We start from the raw sequence: 14,534 nt of genomic DNA on the forward strand, positions 1-14,534 counted from the left end.
CAGACAAAAAGAAAGAAAACATAGTAGTGTTTATATTCATCAAACTGGAAATTAGTTATAAATAACACACAAGGTATGAAATGACTGGAAGATATATACATCATATTTGAAGGGCATGTTCACCCACTCTGTAGGCAAAAGTTTCATATAGGTATTTGTAAGTCTTAAATGTTTCTAATAAAGCTTTTAAATGGTGGGAATAGCATGAGATAAGTTTGTGGACTTTGTCTAAGAGAAGAGAACATGCTTTCCAAGCACACAGTAATAAAATATACTAATAATGCAATCATTCTTAGAGTGCCTGTCCTAGCGTAGCCAAAATACACCATTCATATCAGCAAGCTTGGGAAATTTCGAGGCGTTTAGAATGACAAAAACACGCTATTTAGAATACTGTATAAAGGGGGAGGACATCAAAACACCCCACTGAATGCTAACTGTGTTCTGTGGGCACATATTTCTGACTGTCTTGAGAGGGGCAGAAAATCGAGTGGGGAAATGCTGAAAGAGGGCGTTTTTGATTGGCCAGAAACCTTTCAGGAGCACTCCTCCCCATTGCACCATTTTGTTGTAAGCTCCACTTGTGGCTTCTGTTTTCATTCCTAGGCTATTTTATGAAATGTATTTCCAGGTTTTCATAGCTGTTTTTGAAAGTGTACATACTATTTGCTTCCATTTCCCCAAGAATAGTTAGATGTGCTGCTGTCGTAGTAATATGTTTCAAAACATCGACTGATTTGTGAAGTAACCATTTAAAGAGAAGCATTCCACTGACATGAACAATAAAAAAGTTAAATTCATGCTTTAGGGCAATGGCTTTTTATTGAGTTTATATTGTTTCAAGTCAAACAGCTTCTGGCACATTATTTATAAGCTAGCTCACTTGTTTTCTAGTCTCATCATTTCCCCCCACCTCAACTCTGCTGAAGAGCATTTCTCAAGAGGCCATCTCTGACTTTAAAAAGGTCTTGGCTTATTTATGGTTATAACCATTTGCAAAAGCAAATGCCGTGAGTTGTTTGATTACAACTTAGGTAACTGCACCTAAATCCTATTTTGCAAGTATTTAAGAACTTAAGCTCCACTGATTTCAGCAGATCTAAAAGACAAAATAGACATGGGAGAACTGTCATCACAAACACACCAAAGAAGAAACCAAGAATCCTGGTGAGTGGAGGGAGAGACAGATACAACTCTGTACCTGTCGTCTTCCCACCCTCAGCAGCTAATAGCAGCCTGGAGTGAGCGTGATTTTTATATAAGGAGGAGAGTGCCATGAAAAGGAATTTTCAAAATTTCCTCCACTTTGGTCCCAATCCAGATTGGAGAGAGAGGGTTGTAGATGTAGAATGAGAGGTGGAGAGGTTGCTTGTTTGGCACTGTGCTGTCAAGATGATCTGCACAACTGCCAGGCAACCCCCAGTCTTCCTCCCATTCTTGGAGTTCAGAATATGCAGCAACTTGATTTTTCTTCACCCACTTTATGCCATTCCAAGGTAAACAAATCCATAACAATTTGAAATCACTATGAATGCATTGCAACATTCTTAGCAAAATAATGTTAATTCAAACAACGTTGTGTGTTGAGGACAGTTGCAAGGATAGTTACCAGTGACTATTGATTGAAACTTCCAGAGTATCTAGGCAACAGAATCACACTAAATACCACACTTACAGAGTGGTCTTCTTGAAAAGACAAACAGTGCCCTTCTTTAACGTATAAAACAATTAACATATTTGAGTGCTCACATAGCATGCCAGCGCTTCATGTAAGAAAAATTACACATTTCCTTAAGTAGTTTGTAAGCAGATTCTTGGAGTGCCAGTAGGTAATGATGGTTTTCACATCTGTGCTGAATGTGGACCACAGGTCAAGGTTTCTTTCCATAGTACACCTCTGCATGTTCTATGTCCTAAACACCTGAAGATGAGTAAACCCTACTGAACTTAGCTGTGTAAACCAGAAGATTGGGCTATAGGCTGGTCACACGAAAGAGACAGGACTTGTAGAAATGCAGTTGACTTGTGCTTCTGATCTAAAGTGTGAAGCACATGCTCTTAAATCTTGCATATTCACACACCCCTTTTCTTCAGTAAGATGTGAAGGGGTAAGTGGCTTTGGCAAAGGGGCAAGGCTAGATGAGGTTGGTCACACACAAATCCAGTGAGGAGTTTTAAGCTATGAAATCTTGAATTGCCCAACACCACCCCAAAAGCTGCATGGCTGAGTGAAGAATTAAACAAGTCTTCCCATTCCAAGTCCATATCTCTACACGTCAGCACTGCTCTGTGCATGAATTATTGAACCATCCGGACAAGTTTTCCTTACTGAACATTCCATTTTATAATGGTAGCTTGAAACTGGTTTTGAGAGAATGACATTCATGTTGTTGGGACTCTGTCTTCTGAAATCACCATGCCAAATGCAAGGAATTTCTGCTTTTATGCCAAACTGGCATAAGCACCTGTTTAAAGCCAGATTGAGCAGCTTACAGCTAAACAATTTTGTCTCCTGTTTTAGTAGAGCAAATAATAGTTAGCGATGGTGCTGAAAACTAAATGTGGAGATATAACAGAAAATTAGCTGACAGTTCTCAGTGACTGCTATCATGCAGCAAATGTTAAGCCAGTTCTCATGATCATTTCCCTGATGCAACTCTTAATAAATGCAAACCTTAGTTTTAGTAATGACCTTTAGTAATGTGAGCCTTGATCCATTGAGATGCCATTCACTTGTGATGCATCTCCAAATCCCATTTTTATGCATTTTAAATCAACACACGCTTGCTTAGAATTTATGCATGTGCATAGAAGGAGATGTAATTTAAACACATCTGTTCAAATATGCATTTCAGATAAACTTGGTGCTGGTTCTCATAATGTGGCTGAGTTTTTGACGTGTATTATATCCCCAAAGTACACACCAGATGGTATTTATTAGAGATTTAATGGAAATGAAGTTTAAGGATGTTGAGCTTTTGTCTTAAGTCTCTCATTTTAAAGTCATAAAACAGTAATGATCTGAAGTTATAAATCTTTAATGAAGTTTTGTACAGGGTTTCATTTGTATGGCAAGTGTAGACTGTTTAAAGATAAGTAAGCCCAAATGGGGCTCCAAACTGAAATTGTGCCTTCAAAGAAATCAATGATGAAAGTTGGGAGGAAAAAGCATTTAGGCTACTTCTGCTTGCTGAGAAGCCTCCACTACCGTTACGGAAACAGAAAGAAGACTCGATTCACTCAGCATGCAATTAAAGCAGAGGATTCTGTTAGACAGACAGACAGACAGACAGACAGACAGATGATAGATAGATAGATAGATAGATAGATAGATAGATGATAGATGCCACCATGTCAATAAGCCTAGAAGGAAAAAGCCAAAGGAACTTAAGATATCTCACTTTATAATCAAATGTATCAATTGCTGCCTACATCTGAATTGTCCGCTTATTTCCTCTATTCAAAAAATATTCTACAGAAGAGTCCTTTCTGCCTATTTTGCAGTATTTATAATGTGTTGATATTTAACATTTATTCATAGGATGGGAAATAAATTCTTCCTACCACTTGGCATGATATAGATAGGAAATTTACCAAGCATATATGTCAAACACGCTGTGGAAAGTTATCGGATGATGAATTACTTGATAGTGGCTCATTCAAATAACACACAGTACAACATGTTTCTGGAAGGGGGCAGCTCAGTACTTCAGGCGAATAGGTTAATGAAAATGTTCATAGTCAGGATGCTGAAAATCTGAGAGTAATGGTGATTAAAACAAAGATTTCCCATTGAAGGTTGTGCTTGAATGGTTGTATATTTGCAGTAGCCCACTTCTCTTTAAATCTTGGATTGCTGCAAATTTTGCTTCCTCTGTTCCTGAGTTCAGCCAGTGTGTGTCAAAGGTTATGTCTGATGGGAGCGAGTAGCCAAGAGCTTAGATAAGGAAGTCTTCTTTCTGAGAAGTAGGTGGTAGTAGTGTGCTACAAGAGTTAAACGGAGAAGAGATGAAAAGCCTTGACAAAACACTGATTTGTGGAGTGGGTGGGCACCTCTCAGAACCCAAGCTCTAGTTACTGTGACCTGATGTGTGTAGGAAAGCATTGCCATCTCTTGTTCTCCCCTCTGGTATATGAAGCAATGGAAGGAAATTGCATTTTTTAAAAGCCTGAAAGACGTATTTGCATTTTAAAATATTCACTGTTTGTAGAGTGTTGCAGTGTGTTGTCATTACAGACTTTTAAAAGGAAATGCAACAGTGAAAAGTCATTTTGTACTTGGGTGCAACTAGAGCATAAAGGAAAGTGCCTGACAGAGTAGGCTGCAGTAATATATCAGCTGCTTATAGAATACATTTTACAATATATGAAACAATGTAATTGTTCTGCACCGGGAGCATGTACATGAATAAAAGATGTTAGCAGGTGTCCTGCCTGTGAGGAGTCTCCTGCTGATGTATTTATTGGAAGTATGAACATCATCAACAGATTTGAGTTTGTTAAAAGCAATCCAGACAGAAGGTTTAAATAATGAACTTATAATAGAACACACAATAACTGGCATTTTAAAAAGGAACTTCCTTAAACTGGGTGGTATTCAACTATGTTTTGCTCACAGTAGACACATTTCAATTACAGAGCAAGGATAAGTTAGGTCCATTTATTTCGGTAGTTTTATTCTAGTAAAACTTCCTTGAATACCGCATACTGAATTTATATTTTTTGTTTTTCAGTATGGATCCAAATGATTTTATTTTCTGCTGCTACAAAGTGTTTTATGACACTGTTATACTGGCCAGGGGTAGCTTTCATTTAGGCTTTTCTTAAAGATGTGTCAGGCCCTAGTTTCTATACATCTGTTTGTGCTTTTTCATTTACTTGTATACTACATGGCACAATAGGAATATATAGATAGCTTTTGGTGTAGATGTTTGATTTATACCCTCAGATAGCTAGCAAATGAAAGGGTGACACTCAATGCATATTTGTATCCTTTCACCAAGAATCATTTTCTGAATGCTGCCTCCATCCCAGATGGTAAAGCTTAGGACCATTTATATGAATGGAAGCAATACTAAAGATACCCTGGTCCCATGCAGGTTAGGGCTTTAGAGGTGAGAACCAGTCACTTCCGTTTGGGCAAGATCTTATAGAGCGTGCAAGATTTCATGCAATTTTGGGTGGGTTCTCACCCAAAAGTGAGGGAGGAACAACGTTTCCTTGACAGACTGATTTCTATTTGAAGAGGTTGTTTTTATAAGGATAAGCATTTGGTCATTCAATATTATTATTGCAATCTGAAGTTATGCAGCTCAGACATGGGTCTGCTGGCAGATTCTTTTTTTGCACAGTGCTTTTTTGCATTTGGTATTGGAATAGGTGCTCAATATGAGCATACTGGAAATAATTTCAGACCCCTGGGATTGTTTTAAGCTTGCAAATTAGAATGCAATACCCCAACAGCTCCTTATTTTTTCTGAGAAAAAATAATAATTTTTTTCTGAGAAAAAACAATAATTTTTTCTGAGAAAAAACAATAATAAATCATAATTTTAAAAACTGGTCAAGAAAAAAGAGGATTAGAGTAATTTCATTTTTCTTTTATGAATTACTGATTTTGTACATCCTTTTTACTTTTAAAATGTGTTTGTGTTATTGTCTATAAGAATGTTAGGAGAACCATAGGGATCTTATGATTTAGGTCAGGCCTGCTGCTCTTCTTTATCCAAGTTTTCATTTTGTTTGGAAAGAAACATTTAGGGAGGGAAATGCATTAGTTTTTAATTTCCATATTAGCAACAAAATTATTCCATGTCAATCAGAGAAGGTTTTTGGGTTTTTTTCTTGGATGGAACACATGTCATGGACATTTCACTGAATCTAGCATGACTGAAACTTACCATTCACGTTCCCATAGAAACTGGGAAATACACATGCAGTGGATGTCATTACCAATGCTGTAGGTATCACATGCTTTAGCTAATGCCAGCTGTGTCATTAAAATGACTGGTATAACTAAACTGTAACTGCTTTTTGTCAAATATAATGTGCATCTTATTAATCTTCGAGATGTCAGACAGTGCTACTTGCCATTCATTTGTAGAGTCGTATAGCTTGCCTCATTTAAGCCTGTCAGAGCTGCAAATCTTTCCCATGTGAAGCAAGGACAGAATTCAGAATGTTTCTGTATTATAATTTTGGAGTACATATTTATTATGCAAATCCTGGAAAAGCTCAAAAATATGCTCAGTATATGTCAGCGTGCATTTTTGGATGTGCTGACATTGCACAATTGCCACATCCCCTTGGTAGTCCACACCCCATACCCTAGAAGGGGAATATTCCAGTATTCAGCATACCATCCACACAAATGGCTTACCATCAACAGCATGGGTTAGAAAGGTCCCAGTCTCTTCCAGTGTGCTTCCGATGAGTCTGGCTAGCCTGGAAGCCCTGGAAATTGCTGTGGAGATATGCCCTGAAGTATTGTAGTCTAGCTGGTCATTCGCTTTCAAAAATGATACCTTCCTAACCTCTTCCTTGGTCTCTGGGCAGACATCTATGCTGCAAATATAAAATGGTTTAACTGTTACGGCTTCCCTGAAAGAACCCTGAGAATTTTAGTTTTTTGTATCATGCCGAGAATGATCTCTTAGAAATTCTAAGCTTCCTTGCAGAACTAAAATTTATGGGTGTATTAGAGAGAAACCATGACAGTTAAGCTAGTTGAATTTTGTAGTTTGGGCTTTTCCTTATATAAAGTTATATTTAATGGTTGTCAGTTTCCATAGGTAAATGCAGTGTATGTTATGCGACACGCTAAACGCCTAATATTTTGCTAGGGGAAGAAGCTAATATGTCCAGTCTTCAGCTTAACACTTCTTGTTTTCATTCGTTTCAGAGTGCCTGGAATAACAATTGCCACAGACATCATTTGTGGGTTTCCAGGGGAAACAGATGAAGATTTTCAAGAAACCATGAAGCTTGTAGAAGAGTACAAGTTTCCAAGTCTTTTTATTAACCAGTTTTACCCACGCCCTGGGACTCCTGCTGCAAAAATGCATCAAGTTCCAGCCCAAGTAGTAAGTGATCCTTCTCCCTCCTCCCCATCTTTAAAGGACAGCTCATCTTATGTTAAGATGTGTATACATGGGTCAGTAGATACCAGGAATTTTTAAAAATTGTTATTATTATTATTATTATTTTACTTAGGAGTTTCATTTTTGCAGGAGATTGAGGAAGTGATTAGAGTTTAGTTTCATTGGCCTCATTCAATTCAAACTTTTGTTATTGCCAGCCATCATCCTGTTTCAGTGAGTATGTTTTCTAATCATTTAATTTCATATTAAGTATTAAAACAAGTTAACAAAATCATACACACGAAAAGGTAGAGATTTACAGAGAGAAATAAGGAAATTGAAAGGAGGTGGCAAAGTTATGTTGTGTGAATAGAATTCCACTTGCACAATTTTGGATCTAATTTTGCCTCTTTCTAAACTGTGTTCCTGGTAAGAATCTAATAATTATAAAGAGACTGGAGGTATACTTCCCACACCCACACGCCTTTTCTACATTTTTGAAGATTTGTTATGCAGACCAATACTTTCATACATGTCCACTATAATCCTTTGCTAGATATAATAAGTCAAATTATATTAATCTTAGTATATATCAAAGGTCAGATTTGCATGTTACATTCTTCTGATCTGTGGAGGCCTGCTTCATAAATATCCACCATGATCGTATAGCATTGTAAAATAGTACATCACCTTTCAACCTCTACATTAAAATCTATTAGGAATTTTGCAAATATTGTTTATAACTTTGGGGTTTTCAGGAACGTGCTTATATCTGGTCAGAAAATTATGCAACCACTTTGTGTTTATCAACCTTGTTGCTCATTCCTCTGGGTTCCTTTTAATGTGGGAAGTAATTTAATTGAACAAGATGGAATCAACTCTATTTTAATTCATACAGAGAGGAGTTTGTGGGTTGCTGTTTTTTTAAATTGCTTTTGGTCCCAAAGCTTTCAAAGCTAAAAACGATAGTGTCAGTTAATATTAATGTGCATTATTTTAGTGAGTTTAATTTGTGTTTCATCCATCCAGGGACAGTCTTTCACAAAAATGAGAAAAAGTTGGCTTATTAACCCTTAGCATTTGGTATATAGCATGAAAGTTGTCTTAGACCACCCCTGTGAACTTGAGGCACTATCACATAATCTCAGTGGCATAATAGACTGGCAGTAAATGTTCTGTGATGATGGGAACTCTGCTCTCTAACAATCCCTTAACTGAAATTAATCCACTTTCTGGCTCCAGTCCATCACAGAGTAGCTGGGGCTGTGTGTACATAAGCCTTTTTAAAAGCTGAATTTCTGCAAATCAGCTGTTTGGTAAGAGGAACAGGCTGGTTGAAGGACAGTTCAAACGTGTTATTAGTGAGTTTTCAGCTTTTAAAAGTTTTCTATGTACATGCAGCCCCAGTTGCTGGATTTATTTCAGAACTCATGTATATTGCACCCATTTGAACCTGTTGGCCTCCATCCAGCTAAGGATATACTCATGGAAGCCCGCTTCCACGCATGTCAGTGAAATCAGGACATGAGGACATCTGTCTTTATACAGTTGGCACAGAATCTATTCCTGCAGGTTCCAGATTCCCACCTTGATGCCAATTTGTGCCCCACGGGGTTTGAAAGAGGGTATCTGGCATCAGGTTAGCACAGGGTTCTGCGGAGGCCTCACTTCTAAAAGCCAATCAGCTGCTATAAATACAGGACCACCTTGCAGCTGCAGCATGGCTGTCAACAACATACCTGCTCGCCCACCTTCATTTTATTCTTAATTTGAAGTTATGTTGGTGTACACAGCTGTGTACTGAGGCTTGCTGCAAGGAGGAAATTTATCTAAAGGTATAATTGGCCCTGGCTCTGAGCAGATTTTGCCTTCCTCACAGCAGTTGTCGAGAACCTGTCACAACCTTGTCACAAGTGGGAGAGGAACTTGGCAGCATCCATGGTGGACTTAATTGGGAGATGGGCATCCTGAGGGAATTCCTGTAAGGTTTTGGGGTGCTGCTTTCTGCCCACACCCTCAATTTGGCTAGTTGGTAGGCTGCCGTACTCTGAATTTGCCTGGGGTACCATGGTGGGCCCGTAGGCTGGAACTAGGACATTGGCAAGTATAGTTTAGCTGCCCAGTGATGGTATCCTCAGCCTACCCTACACTAAACTGTGTGTACTGTAACCAGTGAAGTTGTGGACATCTTAAACACACATAATCCTCTGCTTTGTTTCTTGCTGTCACATGCTTGCACATGTTTCAAAAAGTTGTTTAACAGTAATCAGTGTAAACTTACAGTAGGATTGCCACAGTCAATTCATTCATTGCATTAATCACAACATAGATACAGCAGCAATAAAAAACTTGGTGGAAAAGTTCTGATTTCCACAACATGAAACTATTAAAAAGGAGCTTTCCAACCTGAGCACTAATATGTGAATGAAGCATATTTTTGATTTGCAGTCAAATAGTGCTAGGATAAAAATAGGTTTCCTAAGGCTTCATCCAACATGTAATAATTTTGTTTTTCAGTTCTATAATACTACGTTTCCTTGTTTTTCTACAGAAAAAACAGAGAACGAAAGAACTGTCAAGATTGTTTCACTCGTACAACCCATATGATCACAAGGTAAAAATAAATTGCAGATTTTTTTGTCAGTAATACTACTCTGCTAATGATGATGGTATACACACCCTTTAAGCTACTAAAGGATGTACAACCAGTTCAACCCCTGTGGTGACCTTGGGGGGTGGTTCTTGTTGCTCGGGGACATGGTACTGCTAGGATCAATCTTTGAGGATAGAGCTACGTACCTACTGTGTAAAAAAAAAACCCCAGCCTTTACCTTTGGTTGGAGTTTAGGGCTATCCTGTTTACCTAGACCAGCCAGTCATTGACTCTGATGAATCATTTTGCCTACTTGCATGAATAAAACACCACTGATTCTCTGTTAGGACCACCTGTGGGTTTTCCCTTTCCTCCCATTCCTTGGTGTAGTTTAATTTGAATTAGGTCATTAGAGATCAATGGGGTCTTGATACATTTAGCTCTGCACATTTTCAGACCAACAGCAGTGGATCTTATGTCAATCAGCACCATTCTGAGAAGGTTATTTTCTTTTATACTCCTCTAGCTAGGATTTGTACCCTTTGGTGAAGTTTCCATGGGGAGGCCTTTTGCATTCCTCCTCTGCGCCAGCCGTAATTGAACAGCTGTGTGTTGGAATAATTCGAGCACTTGGCTTTCTTTATGTGTCTAAAACTGATTCTCAAACTGTAAAATGTGGATGTTAACCCACTGTAATGAATGCATCTACTACTTTATGGGGAATCCATTCCCAGCACAGATCCTTCCCATCTCTCTTAACAGTGTACAGTGGTGCCTCGCAAGACGAAATTAATCCGTTCCGTGAGGCTCTTCGTATAGCGGTTTTTTCGTCTTGCGAAGCAAGCCCATTGACAGATTAGCAGATTAGCGCTATTAGCGGTTTAGCGGCTTTTAGCGGATCAGCTGATAAGCGGCTTAGGGCTTAGGAAAAGGGGGGGGAAAGGGAAAAAACCCCGCAGGAACTCGCAAGACATTTTCGTCTTGCGAAGCAAGCCCATAGGGAAATTCGTTTTGCGAAGCACCTCCAAAACGGAAAACCCTTTTGACTAGTGGGTTTTCCGTCTTGCGAGGCGTTCGTCTTGCGGGGCACCACTGTATGTGGGCAGTCACATCATCCTGAGTGGAGGGAATAATGACACACCCTACATTACTGTTCACAACTGCAGAAGAATCTCAGAAATCACTGTTACCTGTCTATCAACATTGTCTTGAATAGGCAAAAGCAAGAGCATGGTTCAAGGTAGCTAGTGGTAGCCATCTGGAAAACAGATAACAATACGGCCCTGTCAGGTAGCAATGACATGTTTATCACAATTTTGGTAATTCAGGTTTTTAAATGAATTTGATAAGGAGGACAGTCATCGGTCTAGGATGGTTCCTCCCACTGGCTGGTCATGTACTGTGGTTTCTCACTGGGCTCCCTATGAACCCAATGTGCTAGAGCCCTACCTTGTTTCCCACTTTCTTTTCTCTTTTCTCACCTCTGTAGCTCTTCTGTGCTTTCTTTCCATCCCCTCCCTTCTCTACCCACCCTCTACAGCAGAGCTTTCCATACTTTACATGCGGGTGACACACTTTTTAGACATGCATCATTTTGCGACACAATAATTCAATTTTACTAGCAAATCGGAGGTTAAACTAACCCCTTTCCAGTCCCAGGACACACCTACACACTGCAGCCAACACACTAACGTGTTGCGACACACAGTTTGGAAAGCTCTGCTCTACAGTTTTAGTGGCTGGATGGAGGGAGAACTGGAGGCTGCTTTGTGGTGTGCAGGAAGGGCTTAAACTATAGCCACACCTCGACCATGGTGGGCCAGGCAGCAGAGAGTGAGACCTCCCCCCATCTGTTCCTTTTAATTGTTGGTTTGTAAATTTTTACATTTTGAGCTAATAATTAAATGTGTTATGACTGCTGGCTTATTAATTTTGTAGGAGGAGGTTTTAGAGGTTTTAATTTGTTTTATTATTAATACTGTCTTCTGGAATTTTGGGTACATAAATCTCCTTGAAAAAGCAGAACACACAGAAAGAGAGGCATATGTAAAATGATATATAAGCAGTAATTGTTCTTATATAGGTGTAATTGTGTGATATATAGGTGTAAAGGTGTAATTGTGAAAAGTTTTTAGCTAAATAATTCATCCAAGTGCTCTTTTTTGCTGTGCAATCATAGGCATCATGCTTCAAATGGCAAAGCTTGTGTAAATTGATTAATGGTTTTTTTAAAAAGATTGACAACTATGAGTTCTGAAGGGAGTTTTGTGATATGGAACTGTTGAAGTTACCGTATTTTTTGTCCCATAGGACGCTCCGTCCCATAGGACGCACCTAGTTTTTTTGGGGGGAAATAAAGGGAAATTTTTTTCCTTTATTTCCCCCCCAAAACCAGGTCGGGGAAACCGAACCAGGTCGAGGAACAGCGGGATGGCGGCGCTACGCCTCCCTGCTGTCCCCCGAGTTTGTGGGGCTCGCCGATGTCTGCCCGGCACGCGGGGCGCTCTGCTTCAGTGCGCCCTGCCCGCTGGGTGACAGGCTGCTATCCGCTGCGAGGGGAGCCCTGCGGGGAACTCCTGCAGGGCTCCCCACGCTGCGGATGTCTGCCCGGCGTGAGGGGTGCTCTGCTTCAGGGCGCCCGGCGCTCCGGGAAGCAGGCTGCTATCCGCAGCCTAGACAGCCCTGCAGGAACTCCCACAGGGCTGCCTAGGCTGCGGATGTCTTCCTGAAGCCTGGAGAGCGAGAGGGGTCGGTGCGCACCGACCCCTCTCACTCTCCAAGCTTCAGCGAAAGCCTGCATTCGCCCCATAGGACGCACCCAGATTTCCCCTTCATTTTTGGAGGGGAAAAAGTGCGTCCTATAGGGCGAAAAATACAGTAAATGTAATAGTAGATCAATTAAGATATAATAAAGAGAATCAACTGAAGAGGCAAAGCTTTGATATTTCCCCCCTTGTCTAAATTCCCTGGTGGCACAGGGGGTTTTTTCCTCCATTCACAGTACAAGAAAATTCCATTATTCTTTTATTAGCCCTCTTATTGGAACTGGGCCATTTGTAACCTCTGTTGCCTCCTTGCACATATCCTTTGTGGCGCTATATCAAAGTATCCTCAACTGTTTTTGACTTCAGTTGTGAGTTTATGCACTTATTTTACTAATGACTCATCAGGAGGTGTAGAAAAGGAATATGAATTCTTAAGACTTTTCTTTTGATCTCTGTTTTAGGGCCTTTTATAAATAACAAAAGTTGCAGAATCAAGTGGCAAATAGTTTTTTTAAGATCACAGGCTTGTGTAAGGGTTTGTTGGAAGGAATGGAGGTAGAAAAATAAGAGAAGTGCAGCAAGATGAAAAGGCTGTGTTCTTATGTCCCAAATCATCTCAACTCAATACAGTACACTGTACGTTTATATCTTGCTGTGTGTCCACCTGAAACACTCCATTTTTCTTTTGTCATTCTGCATTCCAGCTCCCATTCCCCTGCAAAGCAGCTTCAATATACCAACCCTCTGCTATTGTTTTTTAGTTTAAACATTTGCTGTAACCTAATCATGTTCACATCACATTAAATTTTTTAGGTTACAGTTTCTGTAATTCAATACATTGATGCAGCTGCCTTGTGGCAGCCTAGCAAGTTAATTTACTTCACATATTTTTAGCTCCTAATATTTTCCACAGATTCCATTTTTAAAGTGTAATTTCTTACATTTCTTGGAAGTAAGCTAGTTACAGTGACTTTAGCGGAGCTTATTTCCACATCATGGCTATAATCCAACAAAATCCTAATCTTTGAAGGGAGGGTGTGCCTTTCTCTCCTTGCTTTCCCTAGCAATTTCAAACTGCTTTTAGTATAGTTTATTTGTGGTTTTGGTGAGGCTACTGAGTTAGAAAGGACATCAAAACCCAGGGTGTGCTCACAAGACTCTGAATTAGAGCCAAAGTGTTTTGGACGGTGCTAGAAATATTTCCGCATGCAATACCAACCATAAGATGTAATAATTGCATAGTATATGTATATCCTCATAGCTGCAGGGTATTTCCCTGTTTGCATTTAGAAATTTGTCTCTTGGGAGTTTCTTTAGTCCGGTACGTAGGACTTCCATTCCCACTATGTTCAGAGAGAGAGAGAGAGAGAGAGAGAGAGAGAGAGAGAGAGAGAGAGGAGTAGAAAACCATTGAGAAAGTTGGAGGAATGGAGTGGCTATAGAAAGGCAGAGGCTGTGTTTCAAATTCTGTCTAGTTGTTATCCTTACCAAAGACACCCCAGGGAAATATTATTGTTATCCATGTGGATAACAGTGCATACCAAAAGTGGGGAAGAGAAATGTCCAAGGAATTTCTGCACCTGTTTGTCATAGATCATATATCCTTAGGAGCAGATGCCTTCTTGATAGCGGCCCCCAGACTTTGGAACTACTTGCCATTGCTGACAGCCTTCTGCTAGCAGACAAAAACATTTTTAGGCAGACATTTGGCTGCTAGGTGTTGGTTTTTACTGGTGGTTGTGTTACTGTTTTAGCTATCTTCTTTCCATGTTTTTACTTTGTACTAAATTGTGTTTATAAAATTTCATTGCATTTGAATAGTTAGCTGCTTTGAGCATTGGGTGGAAAGGAGCAGTGTAAATTTAACAAATAATAATAAGCATAGGCCCTTATTTTTAGTAATGGCTCAAGATTAGGACGGTGGGAAGCTGTCTCTTCACTGACCGTGGAGCTTTGTTATTTTTGTGACATCTGAAAGCACTTGATGGGTGATAGACATTTTCCTCTTCTTTTTTTTGGTCCCTGGCTTTGTGAATAGTTTTGTGATTTTGCTTTTGTGATTCTTGTGGTATATCTTTATTGTTAAGAGTTCAGAGG

General features: G+C 39.6%; 1 protein-coding gene across 4 annotated transcripts in view; it reads left to right on the forward strand.

Annotated features, from left to right (window-relative positions):
• Positions 1–14,534, forward strand: part of CDKAL1 (CDKAL1 threonylcarbamoyladenosine tRNA methylthiotransferase) — a 242,049-nt gene that overhangs the window by 174,733 nt on the left and 52,782 nt on the right. For all 4 annotated transcript variants that reach the window (XM_079983780.1, XM_079983779.1, XM_079983781.1 and 1 more), the window contains 2 exons: positions 6,902–7,082; positions 9,631–9,693. In XM_079983780.1, coding sequence (XP_079839906.1) covers positions 6,902–7,082; positions 9,631–9,693 — 244 coding nt within the window. The remainder of the gene's footprint in view (positions 1–6,901; positions 7,083–9,630; positions 9,694–14,534) is intronic.

The sequence above is a fragment of the Podarcis cretensis genome (assembly GCF_951804945.1).
Source record: "Podarcis cretensis genome assembly, chromosome: 7".
Lineage (NCBI taxonomy): Eukaryota > Metazoa > Chordata > Lepidosauria > Squamata > Lacertidae > Podarcis > Podarcis cretensis.